Here is a 15890-nt window from a genome sequence, read left to right as displayed (position 1 = left end):
GTTTGATAAATCTAGGCTAAATTATTTTTAGTTATGAGCCGGACAGGGTTTTGCCATATTTTGACACATCTTCTTAATAAAAGGTCACAGTATAGTGATGTAATTTTTAAACCTGACACACCTTCAACCCAAGATGCATCAGCTTACAAAGTTTGATGATTTAAGGCCTCATTAAAGCTAGGACACAAAAAAGCTAACAGACAGGCAGATGGACAGCCGGACGGACAGATGAACGGACGTGATTGCTATACATGTACCATAAAACATCCCATAATATACAGGTGTATAAAAATCAAGCACTCAACATGCAAATCTAAACACTCTTCCATGACTTTTGCTGTTTATGCATTTTCAAGCACTTTTCAACCACTGGGTCAAAATTCAATCACTTGTCATGGTCTGCACCAACCCATACTATAGCATATTGCATACAATTAATATTATGTTGTGTAATTATGTTCATGTATAAAAGTAATTTAAAGTGGAGTGTTATGAGATTAAACAAATATCCCATTGTTCATATACCTGCATAATGCCCAATGATAAAATACACCATACAAAGACAATACTTACAACAAGAATGTTAAAACTCCAACAGACCAAATATCTGCAGGGTATGAGGTCGTCTCCTTGACAACCACTTCAGGGGCCATAAACTCAGGATTGCCCTCTCTGGGAACAACTTGGCCTTCCTTAGTGACCTTCTGAACCAAGCTAAAATCGACAATTCTGATGTCGAGTCTTCGTCGATTGACCATCATCACACTGCTAGGCTGAATATTCAGGTGAGCATAGCCATGGTAATGCAGGAACGACAATCCATCCAAAACCTGTCGTATTACTATGGCAACCATATCCTCTGTATATTTGGATTTATAAGAAAAGTGTTCCACAACATTAACCCCAGATAGGTATTCCATTATCCAGTAATATCTGTCATTATATAAATAGGCATCATAGAGATGAACAAATCTCTCATGTCTCATGGTACGCAGAATCTCCAGTTCTCTAGATAATCTGTCTTTGTATAAATCAGAAATCGGTGTAATTTTTGCAATGTAATGGATCTTCTTTGTTTTGTCTGTGGAAAGCACATAAGATGAGGAGTAATTTCCCCTGAAAAATAAAAATGCATAAGGGCCCTGTCAGTCATTTTGCTCAAAACTTAACATATAATCACAAATAATTCTATAGTTTAACTTCAACTGAATTCATTCAAATTAGATTTTTTCATTCAAATAAAAATTGTAAAATAGAGATTTATAAGGATTCCAATATGATTTTGAAAAGACTATTTGATCATCTCACTATAATTATACTCTCAAGAAAACTTACCTCCACAGAACATTAGATAAGCTGTACTGGTCCTCTACGTTGGAGGTCTGTAGAGTTATTTCCCTTGTACCGATGTCCTCTGGTGACAGTTTGTTCTTTGGAGGCTGATAAAATGACAGTCCTTCATGTTGTCTTGACAATAGGGAGATCATGAATGGATCCAAGCTGATGTCAGCAGAACCTAATAAATATACAGATATCAAGTAGTTACATACCAGTTTTACTTGCCCACTGATTTGTTCTGAACATATTTAAATTTTAAATGACTTCCTGAAATCACTGACTCTAGCTCCATTTTTGGCTTGGAAGAATTACTTTCCTCTATTTACTATTTTTTTGTTGGCAGACACTACATTGTTAGTACAATACACACTGACCTTTTGGTTTGGTAGTGATGAGAACTGAGGACACGCTGTAAGGGCTGTCCCCTATATTGTTAGTACAACAGACTCTGAAACGGTAAGATGTGTTGGGAAGAAGTCCAGTCACCAAGGCACACTCATCAATAGAGTAGGTTCCCAAACACCACCTGTCTGATCCTGAAAGTTAGAAAACTTTATCAGAAAACATTTTATCAAGGTGTAAAAACATAAGATTAACCATAAATTTGTAATATACCGTACTCTTTACATCAATAAGATAAGTCAACAAGGAGAACTGGTTTACCTGACTGCCTGTAGTCCACTCGGTAGTTGATGATGTCAGAGTTCCCATCATTCTCTGGTGGTTCCCATAGTAACAGGACATCACATGATGATATCTGTGAAATGACTGGTCGACCAGGCTGAGGAGGTGTTTCTGTGAGAAAGGCATCAAAGAATTGGAAATTACAAACTTGTTAATTCTTCAACAAAGTTGTCAAGTATTGGGATATTCTTAATTTCATTTTCAGCAAGCTTTAAGACCCCTTACCTCCCACCATGACTCTGGCATAAGTTGATGATTTCCCAGTCTTGTTTCTCGCTGTACATTTATAAATGCCATCATCATAAGCCTTAGCTGAGGTGATGCTGAGTGTGGCTATTCCATCCTCTGTAAGAGAGGTCTTCATTCTCTTCCCGTCTGTGACCAGTTCCTCGTTCTGAAACCAGGACACACTGAAGGCAGAGGAACTGCTGACATGACACGACAGAGTGATCACCTCCCCTGGCTTGTAGTATGTGTCATGTAACTTGATGGTGAACTGGGGGTTGTCTGTAGATATATGAACAACAAATAATAGTTAAATCAGAGGAAAGGAAAAATTTGTTAAGAATACAGTTAAACCCCAATATCTCTAATTTTATGGGCCTAAAAAAACTTCGGATATCTGAGTATTCAAGATAAGGTTGTTAAAGTTTAAAAATCCATTAAAATCTGCAGTTGTGACCATGTACTTACTTGGACATACTAGTATTCACATTTAAGACACTGAAATTTATTTTTTTATACTAAGGCAAGTGTAAACCATGGTAAATATGATGGGGAAATTATAGTGGAAGTTATACTAATCAAAGCAAGAATTATTTCAATTCTTCATCATTGCTGAATACTGCAATCTAAGTTTGGCATTTATGGAGTTGCTGAATTTGCAAAAAGGTAACTTTCTATCCATCTGGTATACATCTTTATGGGAGAGCAATGCTAATGACCACACCTGTTTGAGGAGCAGATGATGTCCTCAGGACTTACCCTCCTCCTCCTCTTCCTTGGGGAAGAAGTCCTGGGGCCTCTGAAGCTGTTTTTTCTCTGTTTCAGCCATCTGTAGCCATTCTCTCTCCTTCTTTATGATAGGGTCACCACATACCGACTCAAGCTCTGTGTCAGACTCATCAGCATCAAGTCCATAATAATACCTACAGGAAAACAAACATATGTAGAATTAAAGAAAAATAATTCAATAAAATCAGATTTACAAATGCATTTCTAAACTGACTGCATTTAATGAACACCTCAGAATTGTGCATTATGCTTACATGTAATTTGATCTGCACCAAGTTCTATGATACATTACCAATGAACTAAACCAAGTTCTACCATAGATTATTAAATGGATTATACAAAATGAACATAGCTTTTACCTTGATTGCCAGTCAAACCAGGACTCCTGGTCCAGAAATTCTCCATATAATCCGGACTCAGGGAAAGACAACTCTCCTGTAGCTGAGTCCTTATCAACATGAATACCAGTCTCTTGTTTACCTTCCAGCACAGACAGAAGGGACTGAAGTCTGACTGGGCCCTTAGTAGCTGAAGTTGTACACTATAAGAAACAGACAGAACCATAATAACCTACAGCTAAACTCAGTTATATGAAAGTCACAAGGATTCCTTATGTCTAATTTTTAATGTAATTACATTTATTTCTATTAATATTTATATATAATTTAAATTCATATATGAATATACACTCAATCCTCCTGCATTGATCCACTAACCTACTGATACTTATACTAAATTTGTACTATAACACTATCCCTAAGTTGTACTTGGTATGGATGAAATGATCCAATCTCACTCACCCTATTTCATACTCACACTCAACCTAAGTTAATACTGGATTTGAATAAAATGACCCACTGTCTGACCCACTGAAATTCACCTTAAGTTTGTATTGAGTCTGGAATTCAGACAGCTTGTCACGACTGATCACGCCTCCCTGGGACTCTGCGTTCTTAATCCAGGGATGAGACAAACAACCGTCTACAGTCATTCTCTCTCTGTCAAACAAGTCAAAGTGATTTAAAAAATTTTTTAAGATACTCTGTTTATTGGAAGAAATGAATTTAATACTACATGAATTTGGCATCCATTAAAATCACAGAACTGTTAACTGGGTAATTACTTGGCAGTGAAAATGTTCACTGTAATAATGATTTCTTCTACAGCTTACTTGGGATCTCTGATAAGAATTTTAGAGAGGAAGTCGTTGGCTTCTGCGGACAAACTGTCCACTTCCTGCCATCTGTATTGGATGGTACTCTGTAGAACTTCCTGTTCTGTTGAGCCAGGGAAGGGAGACAATCCAGTCAATCTGCAATACAAAGTCAGAGGTGTTTATACAAGACTGCAGAAAGGTTCAAATCTGCACAAAAAATATCATAAGATGTCCTGTTACTTACATTGTGTAGACTGTAGCTCCTATAGCCCACACATCAGAAGCCTCGGTCACCACCTCATTGTGTACTTGCTCTGGGGAACAAAATCCTGCAGTGCCATAATTCTTCTTCACTTCTTCATTGCGCTCGAGTCTCTCCGAAAATCCAAAGTCAATCAGTGTCAGATTTGTGTTTGTGCTGAATCTAATGTTTGATGGCTGAAAATATTAAGTACACTTTACTCTGAAAACCACAATTCAAGACTGCTACTGCCAGTGTGACATTTAATTCCATACCTTGACATTTAAACATTTTAGAAATTTAAAGACATGCAGGGTTAAATAAAGTATATGCATAATGAAAACACTACATTATATCCACTTTTTGATAAAAGTCATTGATCTTTTTCTTTGCAAGACTTGAAATCTCTTAGGGCAACCTAACATACACACAATTGCCAAGATAAAAGCCCAAAATAGGACAAGGGATGAGTCTCATATTGCTCATGTCAAAAATTCAAATATTCTGATGTTCAGTAAAATTTATAAAAAAAAATGTGTATCCAATACCTTGATGTCCAGATGAAGGACAGCCGCCTTATGGAGCTCCTTCATGACTAGGAGTAATTGTTTAATGTATGTGGCCACCATACTTTCTGTGGGGGTGAGGTCTTGTAGAACTCGGTCTATGATGTCATAATCAGTCACACTGAGGTAAAAGGTCAAGGAGAAATAATATAATCCTTCCTGTTCTTTATGTATATTGTTACACATGTTAATTAGGCATATAGTAGCAAAAACAACACTTGTGCAGGATAGTCCCATGATACAAAGACAATGCATTGTTAATACTGAATAAAATAGGTACAAAGATATTTATACATGGGAGAATATTTACACAAAAGATTCCTTGATGAAGTGTAGAGTAAATTACCTAACACAAGTAAATTTCTTTATTTCGTTAAAACGGATAGAGCAACACATAACATTAACAAATCTGATGAATCCAAGTGATTCTGCATTTATTACTCTTTAATGAGAATGCCTCCTTTTTTTGGTACTAGCTTTAAGAAACACAAAATGTCCTCTGAGAAAGAGACCATGATAAGACATAACATTCTGTTAGGGAACTTGGCTGGTACTCTAACTACAAAGGATACATCTCCATAATGATAACAATCCTCCTCTCAGTGACGAAAGCGTCCACCAGTTTAGGAACACCCCTCTGGTTTAACCATCTCAGGATGTTCAGTTCAGTCCTGAAGAACCTTCGCTGATGTTCATCACATATATGTATAAACTTTGCGGCATACTCGCTCCCTGTGAACTTATCCAGGACACGCCGCACAATACCGTGTCTGCCTCTGTAACATAAGATTCATAATAAAATGGGTTGGTGATAAATTGTTTATCTCTACTACATCACTATTTGCTTATTTTTTGTTTTATCAAGTCAAAATAGGCATAACTTCATATATTGTAAAAAATATACATGTACTCCACAGACCTTAAAAATCCTTTCTTTCCTGATTATTACCATGCTTAACCAAGTCTGTCCCCCCCACTTCCAGATTGCTAGATGTTGCTTGTGGAACCTACCTTCCTATTTCCTCCAGTACATGGTAGTAATCCTCCATAAAGGCTTCTCTGTAGGGGAGGGGCTTCACCATAAGGTCTCGATCTAAATATAGCACATAAAAAATAATGCATGAAACAGTGAATGAAAGTCGTCCTAACAGAAGATGAATTACAATGTACAAGCTTGCATATGAATATCAATGAAAATGATTTTGTTAAAGTCATATTCAGGCTGTAAAAGAATTTAGAACTCTGACAAAAAAGAAAGCTGTTTAATAGCTTATTATTTCATGAAATAAAAAAAATTAGTTCATGCAAAAATTTGGTATTCAGTGCAGGATAATATCAGGAAATAATCTTCATGGTTTGAAGAGTATCTGGAGTTGAACATATACTGCAAATCACAACTTTTTTTTTGAAATTACTAAACTGTTTGTTTATTTTTTAGGTATCAAACCTTTTTATCTATCAAACCATTGTTAAAGAAAGAAAGTACAGGAATAGGTCTCATATGTTTTTTTTTTTTTTTTGGGGGGGGGGTGAAATTATCAAAGCAAGCAACAACATAAAAAATAAATGTTTTAAAGATTTACAAGTTTCTTTTGGCCTCATGCAATATACCTAAGTGATCTTCATTTTCTGTAACAAACAATTAGTAAACTATTCTTAGTAAACTATTCTATAATACTAACACCACACTATAAACACACATCATATCCTCAAAATATACATATATAAACTAGTCTACAAAACTATCCTAAAAATGTTAATCATTAAATCAAATGTCTCCTCTCATACACTCTTGATCTACAAAAATACTTCTAAATACAAATGTTCAATTCTGGACCAATGAAATAATCCCTACCTTCAACAGTGACTTTGGCTGTGCAGATGCTCTTTCCTGCCATATTTTCCGCTACACAAGTGTACGTCCCCGAGTCTGTGGTGATGACCTTGTCCAGGGTCAAGGTCCAGGTGTCTGGGGGCTCATAATCAACCCTCAGACGAGAGGAACTAGTCAGGGGGCGAGAATCTTTGAGGAATTTGACTGTGGGATAAGGCAGGCCATCTATTCGACAGACTAATTTCCCAGATTGGTGACTGTCCAAGGTCAGGTCAGAAAGTGGGTCAAGGACAGTGGGTTGGTCTGGAAAATTGTTAAAATTAGTTTTTAAGCCTGAATGGGAATAATCTGGCAAATGTAATTTCTAATTTGTGTCAGTTGACATATATTCTGTTCACATTTATAGATACTTATCCCTTGCAGATGATTAAATTATTTTAACATGATCTTTTTTATGAAGGATACAGTAAAACTCACTTACAAGGAACTTGAATTTAAGAAAATCTTGGTTATAAGGATGTAATATCTTTCACCCATCCCTTATAACATTTACTTGTATGGATATGAAGATATATGGAACTAAAAATTAATGTTCCCAGGACTTCCTAATAAGCATGTTTTACTGTACATTTAAAACTTACTGTTAAATACACACTCCATGTAATACATGAAATGATATAATCTGATTTTCTTTTTTCAATTAGATTAAAAATTTGGTCCTGGAAGTAGTTTAAATAAGGTCAAGCATTATATAAATGTATAAACAGACTTAAAAAAAAATTGCATGCTCCAGAAATACAAATGTAATACATATATTACACTGTAAAAAAAATTAAACAAAACTTATCTTCTCTTTTTTTTTTTACTATAAATCCCTTACCTGCCAGTTCTAGTCTGATGATCTTTGTTGCTATAAATCCCTTACCTGCCAGTTCTAGTCTGATGATCTTTGTTGCTATAAATCCCTTACCTGCCAGTTCTAGTCTGATGATCTTTGTTGCTATAAATCCCTTACCTGCCAGTTCTAGTCTGATGATCTTTGTTGCTATAAATCCCTTACCTGCCAGTTCTAGTCTGATGATCTTTGTTGCTATAAATCCCTTACCTGCCAGTTCTAGTCTGATGATCTTTGTTGCTATAAATCCCTTACCTGCCAGTTCTAGTCTGATGATCTTTGTTGCAGCTCCATGTTCATTCTCGGCAGTACACTTGTACTCCCCTATCAGGTCCCTGGTCAATTTGAGGATTTCAAGGGTGGCATTACCACTTGGGGATATGTGAGCTTTAAAGTTGTCCCCATAATCCACCTCAGCCCCCATAAAGAACCATGAGGTAGTGGGCAGGGGATAACCCTTGACCCCCAAGGTCACCTTACAGAAAGTCCCTGCTACACCATAATGTACGTCCTCATTTGTGGACTTAAATTCAGGAGGACAGGCTATTTATAGAAATGGAAATAATGAGATGTAAGCAGCGGTACAATACCTCAAATAAAAATGTGCAATAAAGTTACTCATTATAAACATTATATTGAAGCAATACCTTTTTTCTCCCTGTTGATATAGATGTCAGATTCATCATCTGTGAAGTCAAATGACTTTTGTTTCCTCAAGCTCTCTACAGAAGAAGCCCTTGATCTGACCCAAGGACTCCCACTATCGAAAGATCCAGACCGACTGGATATGTGTGGTACATAGTCATCTGAAATATTGTGTGAAAAAAATCCTATAGCATAGCTACAGCTATTTCCAAAGCTTTTATATAACAAAAGACTTTATCTTTGTATCCTAGGGTTTGTTTTTATAATATGATCATGTAATATTTGAGACAAAGACATATAACTTTTATACATGTATTTGAACACAATCAAATATGGAAATTACTTGAGTTCTCATAAATTATTACTTTTTTATGGTGGAGTTCAAAACTAAATACAAAGAATAAACAATAAATAGAAGACTTGTGTACCTCTATTCCTGATGACTGAAGCAGGCATGGTGGGCTCGCTCAAACCATACTCATTCCTGGCTCGCACTCGGAACAGGTAGTCCTGATCAGGGTTAAGGTCAGTCACATCAAACTCAGTGTCCCTGAGATCTTCTTTCAGACTCCTCCACAGTGTGCTTGGGGGCTCGCGGACCTCAACAACATATGTTAGCCTTTGGTTCTTCACGTAAGAAGGAACTCGGGCTGGCATCCATGACAGAGAGAGTCTGTCTGGCAGCTGCTGAGTGATCAAAGGTCGTGAGGAGGGGATCCGAGGGGGAACTGTACAAGAGTAAGCAATATAATCTATCAACTTATGTAAGATTTTGGATTTAGAAGATCACTGATGACCTTTATTTTTAGAGTGTGGAAACTGAGAAATTTGACTGAATTATCCTCAGATACAGGTATAAATGATTTACATTATGATCATAGCTTATGGTACAAAAACCTAATGCTATCCAATTTCTCACAATCCAATGATATTTGGTGCTTTGTATATTTGGTGTATTATTTCCAGCTACAACAATCCCTTCCCCCAACACACATACATACATTCACAAACATAGACATGTACCTCCAGAAGGCTGATCGAGGCTCCCTCTTTATTGGTAAGTCTTTGTCCTACCTCACCCCCCCCTCCCCCCCCCAACACATCCTCACACACACATAGACAGAGAATATGTACCTCCAGAAGACTGAGGCTCCCTCTTTATTGGTAAGTCTATATCCTCCCTCAGAAGATCAACACTCGGCCTCTTGTTCTTATCTGTAAACCAGTAGTGTCAGCCATTACTAAAGGGACATAAGTTATGTCACATAACTCTCATAACTCTAGCATTATAACATTCACATGCCAAAGTTAATACTTACATGTTGTTATTTCTAGATTAGTAAATCATCTTGAATCAGTGTTATTCTGTGAATTTGTCATAATTAATGATCTGAGTGTCTAATGGTTTAGTTTCTAGATTAATCTTAGTATATCACACTTTATTTCATCTTGATCACAATAACTTCCTCAACTGTCTCAATAACTTAATCATCTATAACTTTATTCTTCTATTTAAAAAAATGGCAACATATGTATAAAATAAAAAAAAATCCCATACACTTTTTCATCTTTATGATAATCTCTATTCATGCAAGATTCATGCCTCAATTCAAATTACACCTCACTTTTCTCTGGCAAGTCCATGCAGAATATGGCTTAAAGATGTTAAATGCATAATCACTGTAAATTTAAAGAAAACTGATAAACATCACTGGAGAAAGGCATTTAGAGTTACTGCAAATTAGTACATTACATTCAAGAAAATGAACAAAGGTAAACATATCAATGATCAATATTTTCATGCACCATTGAATTAAATTTCACATTATAATAAGCAAAGGATATTGTTGGCAAAACTTCAACAACTGTTCGTAAGATATAAATGCATTTTTATGTAGAAGTAGAGGAAATTGGGTCAAGGTCAGATTTGGAAGCACTGTGGAGGGGTCACAGTTACAAGGTCATAAGATATGACCCAGTGTCTACCTGTGTAATTCCAGTCTCGCTTAAAAAGTTCATAATACTCCATATCTGGAAGGAACTCTATCTTCCTCCCTTTTTCTGTAAAGCGGTTGGTAAATGATATTTGTTAAGCATTTAAAGAGCTCCTACATTTTCTAATAGACAAAATTAATTTTCAAAGGAACAGAACTTATTCTATTACCTATGTAAACTTAATGCACAGACAATATCCCTACCTCTTCTATAGATAACATATACAGTCATAAATAATCTTGACCATCAAAATATTCCATGACCCATGTCAACTAACCTTTGGGTCTATCCAAGGATGCTGGGAGCGTGGGATCACTGACTCCATACTGGGTCTCGGCCTTGACCCTGAATTGGTAATCCTGTGTAGGTCGCAGACCTTCAATAAAGTAGCTGGTATCACTGATTCCACTGGTCAATCTAGACCATCCAGGAACATGGGGCTCCTACAGGAAAATAAGGAGTCAACTTCATAGCATTACTTCACAGTTTTAGGTTTGAAAAATAATATTTATCAGTGCCAAAATCTTGATTAAAAACTTAAATTGCCTTTTCTTTCATCTGTAAACTTGCCTTGATTTCTATGATGTAAGTGATTGGTGTTTTCTTGGCATATGCTGGTATTCTGGCCGGTAACCATGACAACATAGCAGTCTTTCCACTGTCTGTGATTCTGGGTGTCTCCATGGGTAATTTTGGTGGAGCTAAAAAAAGACATTTATTTATATAATGTTTATCCAATCTAGGCAGATTAATTGACATCTACAATAAACACTACTTTTCTACTTATATTCTGCAAAATTCCTGAGAAACAAACGTACATATACAAATCCTGAAACATAATCAAGGAAATAAAGATGCCATATTAGATATGGAATGTAAACATTTTCCCCTCAATAAGAAATATGTTTGTTTACCATAATGCAAACATATACATTTTTTTTTAATTTAATATATATTAGTCTTTAACTATTTTCTATGTTGTTGCTGTAAGTCACCTATTCAGATTATTGCTGTTATTAAACATTTATAAATTAATTAGGATAACTATTATTAATTAACCAAACTACTTTTACTTCATAACTATAAACATATTCTATACTTTGATCTATTATGTCTATAAATTTATTAAAAAGCTGAAATTATTATACTATGTCAACTTATTCTAAAGATTTTGTTATTTTGAACAATCTGTTAACAAAAACTTATGTCACCATACATTCATCTCTTGTTTTATACACAATAGAAATTAGCGGTTCCCTATATAGAATAAAAATACCATTGTTTTTTAATGTACACGAATGGAAAAAACTCACACAATGAAACCAATTCTTTGAAGAAAACAAGAGCTTAGATTTACAGATGAGTATACATGTATATATGGGATAATGTGTATAAATTTAAAAAGCTGTATTCAAGGTATAGCTTTAAATTGTCACACTTAGAAATGTTAAATAGTAAGTCCACCATTCACTCATTGGAAAACTTTTTTTTTTTAAACAAATATTTGATTCAAAAGCATAAATATTTGTGGTATAAATACATGTGTACATTTACAAGGGTAGTTATTCCAAAAATCTGACAAACAATTAATAAATCTGTTAGTTTATAATTAAGAAATAATTCTCATGAAGAGATATTTTAGAAGCAACAGGATTAATCATGTAAAATTTTCACACTCCATTCAACCAAACACAAGAATACCTTCATCAATTGGTGTGTCTGAAATTTAAAACAGGGGATCTCTAATTCTCATGTAAAATTTTATATGGTCTCAGCACAATTATATAAATGGAATATGGAACTGTGATTTTATTATGAAAGCAAATACCTCTATAACATTACGTTTATAGGTCAAGACTCCAATCTGCAATAAGACCTCAACATGCAAGAAATGTTTAAAAATAGAACTTGTTCATATTCATAGGATGAAAAACTTTCAATCAAATAGACAATATATTTAAAAACTATATAAAAGAAAGTTGTCACACTGTTACACAAATCAAATAATAAAATTTAACTGAAAAAGTGAATGATAAACGAAAACAAGAAGTCTGTGAGCCAATGCTCACTAATAATACCCCCGCTCTGATGTGAATACACAAGTTCAATTATGGACAAACACAGTGATAATCAGGAAATTGACATTGGATTAGTAAAAAATGAATCCCAACATATGGCATGCCTAAACAAACATTGTGTTAAGATTTCAAGCACCTGCAGTGAGTAGTTGCTGAGAAAACTACGACCAAAATTTGTTATGTATGGTACGGACAGACCCATGGATAAACAGGAAATTTACATCAGATTCGTACAAAAATGAATCCCATCATATGGCATGCCTAAACAAAGAGTGTGTTAAAATTTCAAGCATCTGCAATGAGTAGTTGCTGAGAAAACTGCGACCAAAGTTTGTTATGTATGGTACGGACAGAAGCACGGATAAACAGGAAGTTGACATCCAATTCGTACAAAAATGAATCCCACCATATGGCATGCCTAAACAAAGATTGTGCTAAAATTTCTAGCATCTGCCATGAGTAGTTGCTGAGAAAACTACGACCAAAATTTGTTATGTATGGTACGGACAGACGTACGGATAAACAGGAAGTTGACATCGAATTCATACAAAAATGAATCCCACCATATGGCATGCCTAAACAAAGAGTGTGTTAAAAGTTCAAGCATCTGCAATGAGTAGATGCTGAGAAAACTGCGACCAAAGTTTGTTATGTATGGTACGGACAGACACACGGATAAACAGGAAGTTGACATCCAATTCCTACAAAAATGAATCCCACCATATGGCATGCCTAAACAAAGATTGTGCTAAAATTTCAAGCTTCTGCAATGAGTAGTTGCTGAGAAAACTGCGACCAAAATTTGTTATGTATGGTACGGACAGACACACGGATAAACAGGAAGTGGACATCCAATTCCTACAAAAATGAATCCCACCATATGGCATGCCTAAACAAAGATTGTGCTAAAATTTCAAGCTTCTGCAATGAGTAGTTGCTGAGAAAACTGCGACCAAAATTTGTTACGGACAGAAAGACAGACAGACAGACAGACACACAAGGGTAAAACAGTATACCCCCCTCTCCTTCGGAGCGGGGGTATAAAAAGAAAATAAAAACCAAACAAACAAAGAGAGAGAAAATCTGGGACTTGGTTGATTTCAATGCAAAGTGGACAATAGTGAATGTATTCTACATATGTATAATAAAGATGTTCTAAGAAAGTCTAAGATTATTCTAGAGGACTGTGTGAATGCCTGAGAATTCTGGGAATTTAAGGTATGTACCTAGATCTCCAAGAGTGACTCTGTACTGTTCATCCCAGTCTTCTCCTGAGTCATAGTCATCTGACAGCTCTGTAACAGAAATAGTCAGAAAGTCCAGAAAATCCCTCCACTATTTATAACCAACCAATCATAATTTACCAGCATCACTGATCAAAACACAATTCACTCGACTGAAAAAAAATAAGAATCTATATTTCTCATACAGATAAAAAAATATACATATTTATTTTCCTTGTGAAGTATTGAACATACCTAAACACATCGAGAATTCTGAAGAATATTTTGACATGCATATACAGTCGATTTTCAGTGTCGAATACCATGGTTATGTTGAGGTGAGTTGGGACGTCCCAAGCACTTACTTTTTAAGTATTTTACCCTCGATATCTCTAAGCCTTGAATATCTCAAAGTTTTTTCTTGATCCCATCGAGTTCAAGATAATGAGGTTTGACTGTATTACTATACTGGATCTGGACCTACTAAACATATACTTACCAATTGGTCTGTGTAATGACACAGGGAGACTAGGCTCACTGCAGCCATATTCATTCCAGGCACGGATCCTAAACAGATAATCCAGCCGGGGGTGGAGGCCTTTCAGGTCAGTGTTTGTAGTCGTCAGTCCAGTGACAAACTCACGCCAGTCCAGGTTAGGTGGGTTCCTCACCTTAAATTAGTACAGGTAAATCTCTGCATGGTACTCACAATAAAAGCAGTTAATTTGATATATCATATAGTAGTAGCACCTTTTTTCAAGTAATGCACTTGTCTAGTTAATTAACCATCAAGGATTTCAATCTGGTTAGGAAACAAATATATCTTACCTCAACAGTGTAAGAGAGATTACAGGTGTCCCTGATTTTGTCTGGTACTCGGGCTCGCTTCCATGTCAGTGTCACACTCTCGGGACTGATGGTGTACAACTCGGGCTTCTCGATAGGCAGTCTTGGAGGAACTGACAGAAAATACACATCTCACTCACGGAAAATTCATTTATAATTTGTCACAAATTTACAGAAACAATTTGAATATTAAGTAAATTTCAGGTACATATCCTATCACATTAAATATTATCGAAATATAGTTTTAATACGTACCACTTTCATTATCCTTTACATTATCAATCCACATTATATATAAATATCCTTTTTTTTTTTAATTATAATCAAATATGCTTAAAACTGTGAAATGTTTGATAGTTTCATGCTTGATTATACTTACAGTTTCATGCTATATACTCACTCTATAACAAAAAAGTCAAAAGACTTTATATACATGTAGGACCTTACATATTTTTGCACTTTGGGATACATACTGTAGGTGGTGAGGTGGTCGATGTAAGAGCGGGAGGGGACACTGTAGTCCTGTTCAAACACTTTGTATTCATACGCTTTGGAGGGTTCTCTTGTCATAGGCACTGTATCAAGAGGAGGAATAAACAAAACATAGGTGCACATCTCAAGAAAAGTATTGCATTTCAGTGTATAGAAAACATGTTTAAAGTTGGGAAGATTTTTCAAGTCATTATATAACTCAGTGCTTCACAATAGTTTGGGTGAAATTGTGATTTGTATAAAAACATAAAATTAGACACATATTGGAAATATTATATAGTAAAATGGAAAATTTGATAAATGTCATTAGTTACGGTAATATAGAAGTGTCAGTCGTAAATAAAAGAAGGATATTCAGAAAGAAGAGTATTTTTGAATGAATTGTGCCATGGATGCATTCAAGACAATAGAAAACTTTACAAAGTCTAGTCAAAAATGAAAATAACTTCCAATGGCTATAGAGAAAAGGAACTTGGAAAGATTATTCATAAAAGCAAGATGCTGATAATTGCTCAATTCCAACTGCACCTCTGAGATGAAAATCACAGATGAATAAATACACTGGACCTTAGATTGTAACAGGAAAGTATAAAAGATAATTGTAACATAGTAGTATATGTAGATGGATGACTGAAATGGTGTATTATTAGTTCTTTACAAGGGACAATTTGGTTATCCTGGAATAGGGCAATGGAAGGACTTTGTCATTGAGGTATTACTTAAGTGGGAATCTAGACACTGACTGGATTTGTGGTGATACCAGCATGCCTTTCCATTTTAAACATGGATGGATGAGACTCAAGAGTCCATGATTTTATACCATGAAGATGAGTGGCAGCATGCCTGTGACATTACCAAATTCTTCTATCCTCTCCAGCCAATC

General features: G+C 35.4%; 1 protein-coding gene across 2 annotated transcripts in view; it reads right to left on the bottom strand.

The window, feature by feature from the left end:
* LOC133174336 (twitchin-like) overlaps positions 1–15890 on the bottom strand; it is a 92097-nt gene that overhangs the window by 9845 nt on the left and 66362 nt on the right. For both annotated transcript variants that reach the window (XM_061309443.1, XM_061309445.1), the window contains 26 exons: positions 14989–15090; positions 14498–14628; positions 14169–14340; positions 13673–13741; positions 12070–12087; positions 10939–11069; positions 10646–10811; positions 9508–9588; positions 8802–9101; positions 8376–8534; positions 7984–8271; positions 6855–7136; positions 6611–6628; positions 6011–6092; positions 5572–5775; positions 4982–5120; positions 4437–4630; positions 4208–4348; positions 3917–4034; positions 3396–3577; positions 3007–3170; positions 2248–2529; positions 2002–2133; positions 1713–1874; positions 1336–1516; positions 574–1116 (listed from right to left, as the gene is read on the bottom strand). In XM_061309443.1, the coding sequence (XP_061165427.1) occupies positions 574–1116; positions 1336–1516; positions 1713–1874; positions 2002–2133; positions 2248–2529; positions 3007–3170; positions 3396–3577; positions 3917–4034; positions 4208–4348; positions 4437–4630; positions 4982–5120; positions 5572–5775; positions 6011–6092; positions 6611–6628; positions 6855–7136; positions 7984–8271; positions 8376–8534; positions 8802–9101; positions 9508–9588; positions 10646–10811; positions 10939–11069; positions 12070–12087; positions 13673–13741; positions 14169–14340; positions 14498–14628; positions 14989–15090 (4441 nt within the window). The remainder of the gene's footprint in view (positions 1–573; positions 1117–1335; positions 1517–1712; positions 1875–2001; positions 2134–2247; positions 2530–3006; positions 3171–3395; positions 3578–3916; positions 4035–4207; positions 4349–4436; positions 4631–4981; positions 5121–5571; positions 5776–6010; positions 6093–6610; positions 6629–6854; positions 7137–7983; positions 8272–8375; positions 8535–8801; positions 9102–9507; positions 9589–10645; positions 10812–10938; positions 11070–12069; positions 12088–13672; positions 13742–14168; positions 14341–14497; positions 14629–14988; positions 15091–15890) is intronic.

Source organism: Saccostrea echinata, unplaced genomic scaffold (assembly GCF_033153115.1).
Source record: "Saccostrea echinata isolate AGI-Se365-2 ecotype Australia unplaced genomic scaffold, CSIRO_AGI_Sech_v1 ptg000057l, whole genome shotgun sequence".
Classification (NCBI taxonomy): domain Eukaryota; kingdom Metazoa; phylum Mollusca; class Bivalvia; order Ostreida; family Ostreidae; genus Saccostrea; species Saccostrea echinata.
The sequence above is the reverse complement of the archived record's forward strand: the minus strand, read 5'-3'. Positions and strand labels throughout refer to the sequence as shown.